The 17,718-nt window shown below is 45.5% G+C and overlaps 1 protein-coding gene across 1 annotated transcript in view; it reads right to left on the reverse strand.

The window, feature by feature from the left end:
• Nucleotides 1–17,718, reverse strand: part of LOC115136510 (girdin-like) — an 86,401-nt gene that overhangs the window by 53,840 nt on the left and 14,843 nt on the right. The window contains 1 exon segment of the mRNA XM_065023132.1: nucleotides 15,670–15,778. Coding sequence (XP_064879204.1) covers nucleotides 15,670–15,778 — 109 coding nt within the window.

Genomic DNA, 17,718 nt, shown 5'->3' on the forward strand with positions numbered 1-17,718 from the left:
ACAGTAAGAGTTGTTACAGCATGAGTTTTTACAGTAAGAGTTGTTACAGTAAGAGTTGTTGCAATATGACTTGTTATTACAGTAGTAGTTATTATTACAGATGTTCACAAGATGTTATATATCCTGAAAAAAAGTGTACATATTGTTTTCAATGACCATCAGAATGAGTAGTGATTGCATAAGAAGACGGAGACGCCATCTCTAAAAGGACCACTGCAGAACCACGCATGAATACTTTCCCCTCTCCTTCCACAATGCGATAGCTAAGCCAGAGAGTTTCAGGGAAGCCGTTTACTCTGAAGCGACGGTACAGACAGAGGGATGCCCAGTGGGGATGTTATATAAAGAGTATCAATTTGTGAAACCAATAGACAAAGCAAGGGTCTCATGTGGCATCGTTTGATGATATCACCCGTCCTGTGTGTGTGTGTGTTGAATGTGCAACAACAAGGTTTTCATATGTCCATCATAAAAACAGGATGCCCATCAAAACGCACACTTTAAAGCTCACACACAAGAAGGCACATACAGAAACCAGGCACACACCGTCACACCATCAGCAGAAACCTTGTCATCAGCTGACTAGTAAAGCTGCTTATCCCCTGCTCCTCCTAGTTCAGCACACCACCATGCTGCTGCTGGTACTCTGACAGACAGGCAGTCATGCTGACTGATTGATTCTCCACGGTCTTCATCTATGTCAAAAGCCAAGTACTAACTAAACGAGGGTGCTAACTAACTAAACTGTCATTAAACAGCTTTAAATATTGATTCAGTCATTTAGAAGTCTGTTGGACTGGTATGAGACTAGTGGGCAGTGCTGGTTTGACCCACTGCCCTAGGGCCTGTCTCTAATCTCTAACAGACTGCCGGACTGACTGGCTGTTTGGAACAGAACTAAGGCCTTTGATAATGACCTTGCTTACTGTGTATGGATAGCAATTTAAGCCTGTGTTGGGCCTTGGGCCAAAGAACTCCAACCCAAAGTAACCATTAAATTCTATGTGGGGCGGTGGCCTGACATCTGTCCAGCTCACATTACGTCCGGAGAGCTTGGGTTGGTGCATCTGTGTCTAACGATTAAACTAACCCCAAGATACTGGACTAGGGCCTATATCAGAGAACCCGCCCAAAATATGTTCAATGTTGAAATATTTCTCCAACTACCTGTCATAACATTTAGAAACATACATCTAGTGAATCTTAATTTGCGTCCTCTTCTGAGACTTCTGTGGTCAAATTGAAAGAGTCGTTTTTCAAGTATAAAAGACGAGGGCTATTAGCTTCAATATTTAATGTCCACCGAGGCAAACTCCACATAGACATTTTAAAGAGGGTTACATGGAGCTATGTACTCTTCACTCTGATGCAATGATAAATAAGCGTATCGTTATTTAACATGAGATTACCTCATGGTGAAGGATAATAAACCCTTTCAGTTTGGGTTTTTTAGTGCCAGAAGGTACACAATGCTTTTGTAACACATTGCTACCACTGGTGTCAAGGCAAAAAGAGGGGAAATGATTATGTCTACTGGTCATATGAGGCTGTTAATAAGCTTGTCTCTGTTCAGAGAGATGTACGGTTGTAGACGTTCATATGATGTGTATGACATGACAGGAGGAAGAACAGACACGCGTGGACAAAAAACGGATGATGCCTGTCACACTAGCCCAGGGACAGGATGTCAGAATGTTCTCAAGGTCATTCGTTTCCTGGGGTTACACAAAGAGAATTTGCCATGGTTGCCATGGTTTTATGTGTCAGTCAGGATAAGAGTGTCAGTGTGAACTAGCTGCAGCTCTGCTGTGCTGGTGAAAGGTGGGAGGAGGATTATATGGCTAACCCCACAGGAAGGGAGTACCTTCACATTTGTCCATGCTTCCAGAATAGAATAGATTGAGTAGAATAGCATGTGATTTCTCATCATTAAATGCTATCCCACCTAAATGCATTTTAAAGTGAGAAGCACAGAACACCCATGTAGCCTAAGGTGCTGACTGCTGAGTCAGACCCCAAGACAGCAACTGTGGCCTTGGGTAGTTAGGAACCCACAGAGGGACAAATATACAAACACTCTTTTTTCTCAACTACACACACCTGCCCCTTTTCTAGCTGCTGCCTCCCCCTCACTGACACACACACACACACACACACACACACACACACACACACACACACACACCCCTGTCTCTCTCGGCAGGCATGTTTGCAGTGCGAGCACATTGCACAGTCAGGCACTGCGTCAAAAGCCTGAGTAATCTTTACCCAGTCTACCCACAGCACATGCTCTCAATGTCACCCTCTCTCTATTTGGGTTAAGAATCTCCTATTTCATGGAGGGAAAACACAGGGAATGGAAAGCCTCATATTCAAGATATAGGATATCAAGCGTATTCCTGTTTGATGGATCATGAAAATGTGCATTTCATGCACATCTCACAATCTTTAAATCCCCTGTCTGCTTGAAGTGGGGGTTGAATTCTATGTAAAGGAGAAGGGGGAAGCGTGTACAGATTGGCCAATGATAAACTCCATGATGTTTTATTATGGATGCTTGACTAGGCAAAACAAACAAACAGCCTAGGGCTAACTGCTGAATCACAGAGCCTGAATCTATGCTAAAACCCGGTTTGCATATTAAAATAAGTGTTTGTCTGTTAAAATATGGAGGTTGGATTAGTCCATGCTAACAGGAGTTTACAGCCCAAGCATAAAACATAAAACAGTCAGGAATGGGAACCACACTGTGGGGTGTTATGTTGATCTGATATAATGAGAATGGGGTGGCAGAAATACTGCAGCGCTTTGAAATGGAAAAGCCTCCCTATCATCCGGAGTGGCAGAATGCCTGGCAATATTCATGGTGAGAAAATAATCAATCTGTAAAACAGTTCAGCAGATGTGTCAGTGGAGAGAGAGAGGTGAATAGATTACACTTCCTGTTCACACGGTCTACTCTTGAATTATTGATCAGCTCCGAGTTCATTGCGCTTCAAAACTGGGTCACGTTACAATCAGAGGTCTGTTACTGGAGTTTCAGTTCTCTAGTACAATGTTGCTCAGACCAAACCTTCATTCTCTAGTACCATGTTGCTCAGACCAAACCTTCATTCTCTAGTACCATGTTGCTCAGCTCAAACCTTCATTCTCTAGTACCATGTTGCTCAGACCAAACCTTCATTCTCTAGTACCATGTTGCTCAGCTCAAACCTTCATTCTCTAGTACCATGTTGCTCAGCTCAAACCTTCATTCTCTAGTACCATGTTGCTCAGACCAAACCTTCATTCTCTAGTACCATGTTGCTCAGACCAAACCTTCATTCTCTAGTACCATGTTGCTCAGCTCAAACCTTCATTCTCTAGTACCATGTTGCTCAGCTCAAACCTTCATTCTCTAGTACCATGTTGCTCAGACCAAACCTTCATTCTCTAGTACCATGTTGCTCAGCTCAAACCTTCATTCTCTAGTACCATGTTGCTCAGCTCAAACCTTCATTCTCTAGTACCATGTTGCTCAGCTCAAACCTTCATTCTCTAGTACCATGTTGCTCAGACCAAACCTTCATTCTCTAGTACCATGTTGCTCAGACCAAACCTTCATTCTCTAGTACCATGTTGCTCAGACCAAACCTTCATTCTCTAGTACCATGTTGCTCAGACCAAACCTTCATTCTCTAGTACCATGTTGCTCAGACCAAACCTTCATTCTCTAGTACCATGTTGCTCAGACCAAACCTTCATTCTCTAGTACCATGTTGCTCAGCTCAAACCTTCATTCTCTAGTACCATGTTGCTCAGCTCAAACCTTCATTCTCTAGTACCATGTTGCTCAGACCAAACCTTCCTTCTCTAGTACCATGTTGCTCAGACCAAACCTTCATTCTCTAGTACCATGTTGCTCAGCTCAAACCTTCATTCTCTAGTACCATGTTGCTCAGCTCAAACCTTCCTTCTCTAGTACCATGTTGCTCAGCTCAAACCTTCCTTCTCTAGTACCATGTAGCTCAGACCAAACCTTCATTCTCTGGTACCCATGTTGCTCAGACCAAACCTTCATTCTCTAGTACCATGTTGCTCAGACCAAACCTTCCTTCTCTAGTACCATGTTGCTCAGACCAAACCTTCATTCTCTAGTACCATGTTGCTCAGACCCTTCTCTAGTACCATGATGCTCAGCTCAAACCTTCATTCTCTAGTACCATGTTGCTCAGCTCAAACCTTCATTCTCTAGTACCATGTTGCTCAGACCAAACCTTCCTTCTCTAGTACCATGTTGCTCAGACCAAACCTTCCTTCTCTAGTACCATGTTGCTCAGCTCAAACCTTCATTCTCTAGTACCATGTTGCTCAGACCAAACCTTCCTTCTCTAGTACCATGTTGCTCAGACCAAACAGTGTTTTCACACAGTGCATCAAAACATAACTAATTTATGCGATAACATGGTGTTAACAAAAGGAGTTGCTCAAAACATACACAACCCTCATTATGCCAGAATGTGAATCCTCCTGACATGCTATGCTAACTATACTGAAAAAATTTATAAAATGCAACATGCGACAATTTCAAAATAATCTTTTTATGTATGTGGAACATTTCTGGGATCTTTTATTTCAGCTCATGAAACATGGGACCAACACGTTACATGTTGCGTTTATATTTTTGTTCAATGTACATCTACATTTTAGTCACTTAGCAGATGCTTACATGAGCGATTTAAAGGAGCAATAAGGGTTTAGTGCCTTGTTCAAGGGCACAGACGGAGTTTCCACCTAGTCGGCTTGGAGATTAAAACCAGCAAACTTTTGGTTAGGCAAGGGGAAATGGAATACCTAGTCAGTTGCAAAACCCAAGCTGGTGTGGCTTAAATCGATGTCCACGTCATCGGCGCCCAGGGAGTAGTTGTTGTTGGGAGTTAACTGCCTTGCTCAAGGGCAGAAAAACAAACTAATCCCCCAACGCTAGGCAACCTGCCCCAACCCTCCCAACGTTAGATGACCTGCCCCAATCCCCGCAACATTAGGTTACCTGCCCCAACCCTCCCAACGTTAGATGACCTGCCCCAACATTAGGTTACCTGCCCCAACCCTCCCAACGTTAGATGACCTGCCCCAAACCCCGCAACGCTAGGTTACCTGCCCCAACCTTAGGTAACCTGCTCCACCCCCCCCAATGTTAGATTACCTGCCCCAACCCTCCCAACGTTAGATGACCTGCCCCAATCCCCGCAACATTAGGTTACCTGCCCCAACCCTCCCAACGTTAGATGACCTGCCCCAACATTAGGTTACCTGCCCCAACCCTCCCAACGTTAGATGACCTGCCCCAAACCCCGCAACGCTAGGTTACCTGCCCCAACCTTAGGTAACCTGCTCCACCCCCCCCAATGTTAGGTTACCTGCCCCAATCCTCCCAACGTTAGGTTACCTGCCCCAACCCCCAACGCTAGGCTACCTGCCCCAACCCCCCAACGCTAGGCAACCTGCTCCAACAACGTTAGGCAACCTGCCCCAACCCCCTCAATGCTAGGCAACCTGCCCCAACGCTAGGCTACCTGCCCCAACCCCCAACGCTAGGCAACCTGCCCCAACCCCCACAACGTTAGGTTACCTGCCCCAACCCCACAACGTTAGGTTACCTGCCCCAACCCCTCAATGCTAGGCAACCTGCCCCAACGCTAGGCTACCTGCCCCAACCCCCAACGCTAGGCAACCTGCCCCAACCCCCAACGCCAGGCTACCTGCCCCAACCCCCCCAACGTTAGGTTACCTCGCCCAACCCCCCAACGCTAGGCAACCTGCCCCAACCCCCAACGTTAGGTTACCTTGCCCAACTCCCCAATGCTAGGCAACCTGCCCCAACCCCCCAACATTAGGTTACCTTGCCCAACCCCCCAACGCTAGGCAACCTTCCCCAACCCCCAACGCTAGGCAACCTGCCCCAACCCCCAATGCTAGGCAACCTGCCCCAACCCCCAACGCTAGGCAGCCTGCCCCAACCCCCCAATGCTAGGTTACCTGCCCCAACCCCCCAATGTTAGGTTACCTGCCCTAACCCCCCAATGTTAGATTACCTGCCCCAACCACCCCAACGGTAGGTTACCTGCCCCAACCCCCCAACGTTAGGTTACTTGCCCCAACCCCCCAATGTTAGATTACCTGCCCCAACCCCCAATGTTAGATTACCTGCCCCAACCCCCAACGGTAGGTTACCTGCCCCAACCCCTCAACGTTAGGTTACCTGCCCCAACCCCCAATGTGAGGTTACCTGCCCCAACGTTAGGTTACCTGCCCCAACCCCCCCAACGTTAGGTTACCTGCCCCAACGCTCTTAGCCTAGTTAGCCAGGTAGCCTAGAGGCTACTTTTTCCTGATAGACTAGGCCCTACTTTCTTTTTAAAGTATCTGTGACCAATAGATGCGTATCTGTATTCCCAGTCATATGAAATTTTTGCTTATGAGACAGTGTGCTCTGCTGACACAATAAAACTGCTTGCTGACATCTTCTGTCCTGCTGATTTACCTTTCTAATACAGTTGCTGCCATATGCTTTAAGATGCTAACAGACAGGCCGCAGTAAGCAACCAAGGTCTCTCATTGATTTCAATGAGTAGGGCAGCAAAACGCAAGCAATTTTGCAAGCTCCACGGTTCGTGGTGCTCGCTCCGCTGGCTCGGCGCTCGGGGCACCAAAAGATGCATGGTTGACCAATGAGCATTGTTCATCTTGTCAACCAATCAAACAATGTTTTAATGACAACATTCGAGCTGACAACAACCGGGACTGCTGGTCTCACAGTAGGCAGATTTTCTCATGGTTCAATTGCCATTTAGCGTGGCCCAATCAGCACTTTAATGCTGATCTACCTACTCCCTTTTCTTCCTCAGCGGGGCTGGACTGGGCTGGGCATCGACACAATGTGCCCTAGCTGTGTGGATCCCCAGCCCCAGGAACCAGCTGTAGGAAGGGATGGAAGGAGAGAGGGAGGAGACTGCTGTGTTTCTGTCTCTGTCTGTCTAAGTCGCTCACTACCCCCAACTCCCCAGGTTCCGCTACCAGCACCACTCAAACAGGGGTGCAATTGTGCAGCAGAGTGAGAGTGCGCCTGTGTGTGTGTTGGAGAGGAGGAAGAGAAGAGGGGGAAGATGGTTGCTTGCTTGCTTAAGAATTGGAATGCTTGAATCACAGGCATTCTGAATTAGCACTCAGAGTTGGTTACCATAGCAACGACAACAGGGTTTATTCTCCCCAGCCGGGTGAATCTTCGCTGGGTGTCTCTCTCGTTCGCACACATGTGCGCATGCACACACAAGCTGTTCAGATAGCAGAAGAAGACACACAGAGCGGGGAAAGAGAGAGAGTGGGGAAAGAGGGGGAGAGCGGGGAAAGAGAGAGAGTGGGGAAAGAGGGGGAGAGCGGTGAAAGAGAGAGAACGGAGAAAGAGGGGGAGAGCGGGGAAAGAGCGGGAGAGCTGGGAAAGAGAGAGAGTGGGGAAAGAGGGGGAGAGCGGTGAAAGAGAGAGAGCGGGGAAAGAGGGGGAGAGCGGGGAAAGAGAGAGAGTGGGGAAAGAGGGGGAGAGCGGTGAAAGAGAGAGAGGGGGAGAGCGGTGAAAGAGAGAGAGTGGGGAAAGAGGGGGAGAGCGGTGAAAGAGAGAGAGCGGGGAAAGAGGGGGAGAGCGGGGAAAGAGCGGGAGAGCGGGGAAAAGAGAGAGAGTGGGGAAAGAGCGGGGAAAGAGAGAGAGTGGGGAAAGAGCGGGGAAAGAGGGGGAGAGCGGAGAAAGAGGGGGAGAGCGGGGAAAGAGGGAGGAAAGAGAGAGAGCGGGGAAAGAGGGGGAAAGAGAGTGGGGAAAGAGGGGGAGAGCGGGGAAAGTGGGGGAGAGCGGGGAAAGTGGGGGAGAGCGGGGAAAGAGGGGGAGAGAGCGGGGAAAGAGAGAGAGTGGGGAAAGATGGGGAGAGCGGGGAAAGAGGGGGAGAGCGGGGAAAGAGGGGGAGAGCGGGGAAAGAGAGAGAGAGCAGGGGAAAGAGGGGGAGAGCGGGGAAAGAGGGGGAGAGCGGGGAAAGAGGGGGAGAGCGGGGAAAGAGAGAGAGAGCGGGGAAAGAGAGGGAGAGCGGGGAAAGAGGGGGAGAGTGGGGAAAGAGGGGGAGAGGCTGCAACTCCAGAAAGCAACACAATGGAAACAAGCTGCACCACAGCAGCCTTCCTCTTTCTCACCTGAGCACCGGCTAGTTAGTTACACACCATAGTCTCACACCACTTAACACCATGCGTGACAGATCTGTATCATGTTAAATTAATGCAAGAAAAGATCTCCTAATGTTGAGGATTTCAAAAAAAGCAGGAGCATAATGAAAACCTTTAGACTGTATTGTAGGTCTGATTCAGAGTTGAGATAAGCGTACACAATTTAAATGATTATGAAATTGAATGAGTTCAGCGCAAAGAATTCAGAAAACCTCCCGGTGTGAATAGTGACATAAAACATGGTCTCTACTGTGCCTGGTTACATCAGATCTGCTAATGTAGGTAACAATTCAATCCTGGCCCAAGGTTACTGTAATTTCCAAGAGATCATAGATTTTGTGCCGATTTGGATAAATGACAGACCTCTATTCAACGCATCCATGTAATTATGCCTGCTGTCTCATTCACTAGTAGCATCAGCTGACCAAATGACCCCAGGGGTCAGACTGTCAAGGACCTAGCCTGGTGGAGGCACCTCCACTGGCACAAGCTCAGCCCACACTCCCCTCCCGTAGGGTCTGAAACCTGCCCTACCACTCACAGAGACAGGCATCTTCTGGCAGGTGCCAACAGTGCCCCGCCCCTCTTACAAAATCAAGCTCTGTTCTCTCTACTTTTATCTAAATGAAGCTTGAAATGTGCTGCTCTTCCATGCATGCTTAATAAGACAACCTAAATCTAAGTCTCTGAAGTGGCTATAATGTTATGAGAACACTTACTAGATAGAAATAGTGGTGTAGGTCAAGGTTCTAGAGTACCGTCATTCTTGGCTAAATTAAAACACTTCTGTACTAAAGCAGGTTATGGGGATGGATCACTTACTCTCTGTCAAAAAAAGGCCTCTCTCTGTAGGGGTTTCATTTTAGCCAGCCTCTCAACTGATTATGTGGGGATCAGGATGTTGCGAAAGAGTTTGAGTGTTAACAGAGAGTACTCCTGCCAGTTTGAGTGTCAACAGAGAGTACTCCTGCCAGTTTGAGTGTTAACAGAGAGTACTTCTGCCAGTTTGAGTGTTAACAGAGAGTACTCCTGCCAGTTTGAGTGTTAACAGAGAGTACTCCTGCCAGTGTGAGTGTTAACAGAGAGTACCCCTGCCAGTTTGAGTGTCAACAGAGAGTACCCCTGCCAGTTTGAGTGTTAACAGAGAGTACTCCTGCCAGTTTGAGTGTTAACAGAGAGTACTCCTGTCAGTTTGAGTGTTAACAGAGAGTACTCCTGCCAGTTTCAGTGTTAACAGAGAGTACTCCTGCCAGTTTGAGTATTAACAGAGTACTCCTGCCAGTTTGAGTGTTACCAGAGAGTACTCCTGCCAGTTTGAGTGTTAAAAGAGAGTACTCCTGCCAGTTTGAGTGTTAAAAGAGAGTACTCCTGCCAGTTTGAGTGTTAACAGAGTACTCCAGGCCTGCTAGAGATCTGGTGGTGCTCAACGAGGGTGGTTTGTTAGGCTATATATTAGGCTATATTAAGACAGGGGCAGTACTGATGATAGATCATAGAATTATAATTTCTCTGAACACGGTGAGGTCACTGAGAGCATCTCTTTTTAGATGGATGAACATGATGCCATGAGCTGTAAAATCCAACTCTACTAAGCCATAAAAATCACATTGTCTACTACTGTCTAGACTGGTATATATATATATACAGGGGCTGCAGAGTAGAATCTAGCTTCAATCATATCTTTATGGCAACCCAGGACAACACCGTGAGGCCGTTGGGGATGATGCGTGTTTACTAGCTATCGGCACAGCTCTGACATCAACCGGACATTTAGGTTTAGCATGTGAGATTAGCCTCAAGCCACAAGCAGGCCTACATGCCCTAATAAACTGGATTCACTCATGTTTCAGATGTTAGGGCAATGGAAGAAATCCCTTACGGATTACGAGATTCCCAAATGAAATAAATGTTGTGGATTGCCGATGATGGTGATGATTCAAAGAAAGAAAAACAACCTCCAGCTTGAAGCTTTCGCATAACAACACACATCACACACACATTCCTTTAAATCTTTCCATGATGAAGTCCAAGACAAAAACAACAACATCCACCTGAGGCTATGCTCTAGACATCTCAGCCCTCTGGCCCACAGTCTTTGTGTAGGTCTGCCAGCCTTAACCGAGAGGGGAACAGTCTCCCTGAGCCTCTAAAACAAGCTCCACTACTCTGGGGCTCAGAGTAGACACATGCAGCATTAAAGCCTCATATGTGGATGATTATTTAACGTTTGGATGATAGCAAAGAGGATCTGGGCTGTGAGTGTGCCATCCCCTCTTTAATGGCTTCTAAACTGGGAATGGGGTGGGGTCACATGATGCATGAGGCTCAGTTCCCCGAGGACCAGGCCCTGTGTGTGAATGGAGCTCTGTTCCCCTTAACGCAGTGAAAACAAAACGAGCGACTGCCTTCACAACACACCCCAAAGCAAAGCAGTGCTAAAGGGCGACATAACACAGGTCCACTCTTCAATTCATATCGATACTGAAAAGTGTAGGCCTATAAGTCATGTCTATTTTTGAGCTTGACGTGATGCTACACACATGGAACATGTTTGGCTGGCGAGAGCTCCAAACAGCTCTGGACTGTATGCGTGCCAACCCGAGACCACCAAATTAAAAAGTGTTCTAACATTCATTTGGCTTGAGTAGCCTAGAAGAGAGGCCTTAACAGGACTAATCTCAACAATACTGGCAAACCCAAAATGACTAAGTATCATTACTAGGAAACTAAAAATGCAATAAATCCCAACATCCTCTCCACATTATCGCTTAAAATGCAGCTTGGAATGTTTGTAAAATGACTAATTCCAGTGTGAAATAGAGTTAACGGGTTAGATCTCCAAATCGCCTTCTGGCCCATCACAGACTTGATGAATCACCAGACAGTGATTCAGTGAACTGGTGAGGATCACAGCTTCACAGTGGAATTCAGTGGACTGTTGAGGATCACAGCTTCACAGTGGAATTCAGTGAACTGGTGAGGATCACAGCTTCAGTGGAATTCAGTGGACTGTTGAGGATCACAGCTTCACAGTGGAATTCAGTGAATTGGTGAGGATCACAGCTTCAGTGGAATTCAGTGAACTGGTGAGGATCACAGTTTCACAGTGGAATTCAGTGAACTGGTGAAGATCACAGCTTCACAGTGGAATTCAGTGAACTTGTGAGGATCACAGCTTCACAGTGGAATTCAGTGAACTTGTGAGGATCACAGCTTCACAGTGGAATTCGGTGAACTGGTGAGCATCACAGTTTCACAGTGGAATTCAGTGGACTGTTGAGGATCACAGCTTCACAGTGGAATTCAGTGGACTGTTGAGGATTACAGCTTCACAGTGGAATTCAGTGGACTGTTGAGGATTACAGCTTCACAGTGGAATTCAGTGGACTGTGAAGTACCTGTGAGCGATGCATCCACCAATGATTACCTCATGCCCTGATCCCAATGACCAAAGCCTAGCTGAAGAAGGTATGCTGTACAGCTGAGTGATGAAGATCCTGAAAGAACATGACAAAGAATGAATAGCCTACTTCATAAATAAAAAGTTATGCAATTTTAAAGTGAAAATCTCATGCACTCTTAGCATAATACTACAAAGTCATACCTAGGAAAGTGTTGGCAACTTGGCTCTAATCAATCAATCCTTCTGACAGAAACAACTCATGAGTATTGCTTCTTCCTACAAAACATCACCACAATACAGCATCGTACTGTAGTAACACCCTCTCCATGCCAACAACAGAACCCCCAACGGCTATTACCTCCCTATTTCATCGAGTGACTAGCGCCTACACATATTTAAGCAGCAGTGTGTCTAGACAGTCTATAAGTGCAATAGCAGAAACATTGGGACACATGGTATATACATGAGAGCGCTGACACTGTAAAAAACATATGGGGGGGGGGGGGTAATCCCAGAGGAGTGGAGGTCTATAGCCTGACGCCGGAAGACTTTGAGATGAGTCAGCATGATCAGTAACTCAATAATGTTCCTCCTACCCTGATATTAAAGGGTGAAGCTACACTGCAGAAGCTTGACAGACAAAGCAATACCAAGCTACACACACACTAGTACATCACCACCATATCCGCTCTGCTGCCATGTGCTCACTATAGATGCTGCGGTTAACTCCCTTAAATAGAAGCTAGAGAATTGATAGCATTTCTAACATGTCCATCTGGAACGTGTGAGATTCAAATGGATAAATGAAAAAGCAGGAAAAGGAACAACTGGCAACACAGCAAAGAAAACCAAATCCATTTTTCAATGTGTCAATAACCAAGCGCCTTTTTCTAGACTTTGAACAGCCGCAGAGGATGTGGATGGTGAATGATTGGGACCTGGTATGTTAATATATATAAAAAATCTATGAAAATGTATGCACTCACTACTGTAAGTCACTCTGGATAAGTGTGTCTGCTAAATGTAAATCATTTGGTGGGTGCTAATTTTGTCCGAATATTATTTGCATATCCTAACTCCCCCTGAGACATCCTCGGAGAGTCGGGTTACGGCCAGGGTCTGCCATTATCAATAGCGACCCTGGAGCAATTAGGGATAAGTTCCTTGCTCAAGGGCACAGACAGATTTTTCACCTTGTCGGCTCTGGAATTTGATCTAGCGGCCTTTCAGTTACTCACCCACCGCTCTAACCGATAGGCTATCGGCCACCCATCCACTAGCCTGGCTTAGATTCAACCAGGCCCACCAGTCATTCAGGTTGATAACTAGCAGCACTGAAGAACCAGGGTGATCCTTAGCCAGGGCAGAGATAACAACTTAAGGCTGGATAGTAGGTAATCCAGAGCCTAGGAATAAGAAGTATGTGCTGAAGGTGGCTTCAAGCCAAGGCCTCACTAAGATGTCAAGGGGTCTGTTGACCGGCAATTGACCTTTAATCTGAGCGAATGTCTTTGCACTCTGCTTCTAAACACATCGTTCAAGATCGTAAGACTGAGCCTTTCTTGTTTCAGCGGAGCGATTACTGGTGTTCCCTAATCAGCGAAAAAAGTGACACCAGAAAAAGACAAGCAGTGTTTTCTGACAGCTGGCCCACTCTGATCTACTAGTCAAGAACTGTTGTCACCCACACCAAAGGCCAGCCATCCATCCAATCTCAACCCTTGATGAAAGTGAATGAGGTAGTAATCAAGTGGATCTCAAACTGACAAGGCTCTGCTCATGTCTAATCCAACACCAAAACAACGCCACACAAAGGGAAAATGTTGTCCACACAAAGGGAAAATGCCAAGGCGTTTCCAGTTAACTGGGTAGTTGATTGTGGGAGCTAAAGCCTCCCAATGACCATTGAGAGACTTGCTAGAAAAGAGCAGGAGGAACAGTGGGGGCTTCTAATGGACACCGGGCTGAATATATATATAATGAATCATGAGGTTAACACAAAGGCAGAGAGGGCCAGGAAAAGACTGATGACACCCACCCTAGAAGCACAACACATTTATTGTTTTGTTGTGCTTGAGGCTACTGCTTCCAGCTTACACGCGGCTACTAAGGGTCTTATTAAGGCTCTTGGCTCTGTGACAGATCATTTTGAAAGACATTTTGAGAGGGCCTAGCAGGGCTTTCTCAAGGCTAATGACCTGTCGATAAACAATGGCCCTGTTTCAATGAGATGTTCAAGGGATGTTTATATTGGATGTTCCAAGGTAATGGACATTCTTTCTACCCAAGTAGGACTGTTAACCAAGCTTTGACCAGAGCCTTGGCCATCATCCTACTCTTCAATATGGTATTTAGAAAGTATTTGTCTTACCTTTTAACTCTGGACTGGTGGAAATGAGCCCGTAAGTAAGCATTTCAGTGTAAAGTCTACACATGCTGTGTTCGGTGCATGTGACCAATAACATTTGATGATGAGCATTGGGCTTATTGGAATGAGACTACGTAGTAAGCATTTCACTCTTAGTTCACACATGTCCTTTACGAAGCATGTGATGAATAAAATTAGATTGTATTTCAGTTGTTGCTATGAGACTTGCTGAGCTGCAGATGATTATAGAAAGACCAATGACAGAGACTTAAGTCGTGGGAAATCCTCTCTTCACTGAGACTGTGATGCTTGATAACTCCCACACCTTCAACTCCAAGCATTCCAGCAGTTTATGTTGTGCATGCTGGATCTCGTACTACCTGATCATCATTCAGAGTGCCAAGACACACTGAGACGACCAATTATCTCTTCCAGCAGCAACGCCTTCAGCAGAAACACCAAATTATCATGGCTGAAATTCTTTATTGCCCTCTATGTGAAGTACTAAGTGTGTTCCCTCTTGACTGCGAGGTTGGCAAAAAGCTGCCGGACAGATGTGCTGACTGCTAGATAAGCTTTCCATGCTAGAAGTATCACTACCGACCCTGGTTCAATTCCAGGCTGTATCACAACCGGCTGTGATTGGGAGACCCACAGGGCTTCGCAAAATTGGCCCAGCGTCGTCGGGTTAGGGATTGGCAAGGGTAGGCCTTCACTGTAAATAAGAATTTTTTCTTATCTGACTTGCCTCTCACTCAACATCAAGAAAACAAAGGAGATGATCGTGGACTTCAGGAATCAGCAGAGGGAGCACCCCCCTATCCACATCGACCGGACAGCAGTGGAGAAGGTGGAAAGTTTGAAGTTCCTTGGCGTAAAAAGGTTAAATAAAAAATACATGTAGGATATTAAGACCAAAGCCCCTCCCCTCTGCAATCATGGCATATACCAGATCGTCAGCAGGAAGCCCCCCCTTCCCTCTGTCCATCAGATTAATTGGAAGTCTCTCATTACTTGAGCAGAATGGAAAGGATTAACTGTGCTCTGAGATTACTCTCACATGCAAGAACATGATATGATCTAATGCAGTAAAAACCTCAGCTGAGCAGCAAAACAGAGACACTACAGGCAGACAGCTTTTAAAGTTACTATAGTGGGGAAGTAACTCCTAATTTTGTGTCCGTTTTAATACTGTTCGGAGCCTTCACAAAACTGAAGCCAAAATACATTCCGGATCTTCATTAGTGAAAGCGTGAGACCCACATCAGTGTTTCAGCTCTAAACCTTTGACTGTCTGCATGCAGCTCCCGTCCATTTATAGAATCCTCTGTGACATCTGGATGGAGGTCCCTGTCCCACATCACACCAACCACAGACATCTTCAAATATGTGTGTTTATACTTATTTTCCAATGTGTGTGTGTGTTTATAGGGTAGTTTAAATGTAAGTGTGTGTGTGTGTGTGTGTGTGTACGTACGTCCAAGGCAGTCTCCACTGAAACTTGTCTTGCTGACAAACCTCAGAGACAAATACGTCATTGATCCCAAATAGCTAGGAGACACATGGTTTCAACAGCTCAGTACAACGAACCAGACCTCAGCACCAGATGCACTCTATCATTATTCCATTAGAGCTTCAGGGTTCACTGTACACTCACCTGGTAATAGGACTTGATCTGTCGGATCAGGATGGAGAGGTTTTGTATGCGCAGTGTTGAGTCATTGTTCACTTTCTTGTTGGTTCTTTGAACAGTGGCTTTAGGATTTCTATGGGGAAGAAACAGATGATAATAACAACAGAGATTAGACAAATCCATTTGGAACTGTAAATTGTGCTGTCTGTCACTCAGTCAAATGCTGCATTAGCAATACCGTGATAAGTGAGTCAGTAACCAGGTTGCCATCCAACCTTTTTTTGCAAGTATACTGAACAAAAATCGAAAATGCAACAAGCAACAATTTCAAAAATTCTACTGAGTTACTGTTCATATAAGGAAATCAGTCAATTAGAATAAATAAATTAGGTTTCTAATCTATCGATTTCACATGACTGGGAATACAGATATGCATCTGTTGGTCACGAATACATTAAAAGGAAGGTAGGGGCGTGGATCAGAAAACCAGTCAGTATCTGGTGTGACCACCATTTGCCACATCTCCTTCATACACGTCCATCCAGAGCATCCCAAACATGCCCAATGGGTGACATGTCCAGTGAGTATTCAGGCCATAGAAGAACTGGGACATTTTCAGCTTCCAGGAATTGTGTACAGATCCTTGCAACATGTGGCCATGCATTATCATGCTGAAATATGAGGTGATGGTCGTGGATGAATGGCACGGCAATGGGCCTCAGGATCTCGTCACGCTATCTTTTGTTTCTTGTCCGTAGCTTATGCCTGCCCATAACATAACCCCACTGCCACCATTAGGCACTCTGTTCACAACATTGACATCAGCAAACCGCTCGCCCACACAACGCCATACACGTGGTCTGCAGTTGTGAAGCTGGTTGGAAGCACTGCCAAATTCTCTAAAATTACGTTGGAGGCGGCTTATGGTAGAGAAATGAACATTAAATTCTCTGGGAACAGCTCTGGTGGACATTTCTGCAGTCAGCATGCCAATTGCATGCTCCCTCAAAACTTGAGACATTTGTAGCATTGTGTTGTGTGACAAAACGGCACATTTTAGAGCAGCCTTCTGTCTCCAGCACAAGGCGCACCTGTGTAATGATAATGCTTTTTAATCGGTTTCTTAATATGCCACACCTGTCAGGTGGATGAATTATCTTGGCAAATGAGAAATGCTCACTAACAGGGATGTAAACAAATTTGTGCACAACTTTTGAGAGAAATAAGCTTTTTGTGCATATGGAACATTTCTGGGATTTTTATTTCAGCTCATGAAACATGGGACCAACACTTTACATGTTGCGTTCATATTTTTTGTTCATTGTATATGTTGGATAAAACAAATGTCATGACAGGTCTCATGGAACCGGAACATTTTTCGGTAAACTTTACAAATGTTGACAATGTGGGATCATTATGTGTCGGTAAAATGAATTATGCAATAAACTTCTAATTTTTAAAAATTGGTGGAAGAAAGGCTTTTATGAGTAAATATTGATATAATAACCATCATATCGAAGTAAACCTGAAGTCACGCGATGGCGTGTGGTCCTCCCACTACGACTCAGTTTATTAGGCTACAGATTAAATAAATGATGATGAACTTCACAGGATGAGAAAAGGGCAAGTTGATGAGCTTGATGCTCCTTTCCAATAACCATTGAGGGTCTTATTCTGGTTACATGATAAATCGATGCTTGGCTGCCGTTTAACATTTTTAAAAACTCTCACTCTTTTGTCCATAATAATTTCATCATGTAGGTTTTACATGCACTTCAGCCAGCTAGACCGCACATGCAAATACCAGAGTGGGCACACTCGCTATATAATGCCTTTTTTTTACCACAAAATGTATTTTTATGTGCCCTACGTTATCACACAAGTCAATTTAATGGAAACATCTCTGTTGGGAAAATGTGCATATGGTTTATATGCAGATTTGAGAATGTTCGCATGAAAATGTGTTGTCAATTGGATGGAAACCTAGCTAGTGTTTTAACATGGACATTTCTCATGGTTAGGTTGAGGACCCCAGTACTGACAGAGCTAGGTCTTAACTGTGTTGTTAGTCTG

Source organism: Oncorhynchus nerka, linkage group LG10 (assembly GCF_034236695.1).
Source record: "Oncorhynchus nerka isolate Pitt River linkage group LG10, Oner_Uvic_2.0, whole genome shotgun sequence".
In the NCBI taxonomy this organism is placed as follows: Eukaryota; Metazoa; Chordata; class Actinopteri; order Salmoniformes; family Salmonidae; genus Oncorhynchus; species Oncorhynchus nerka.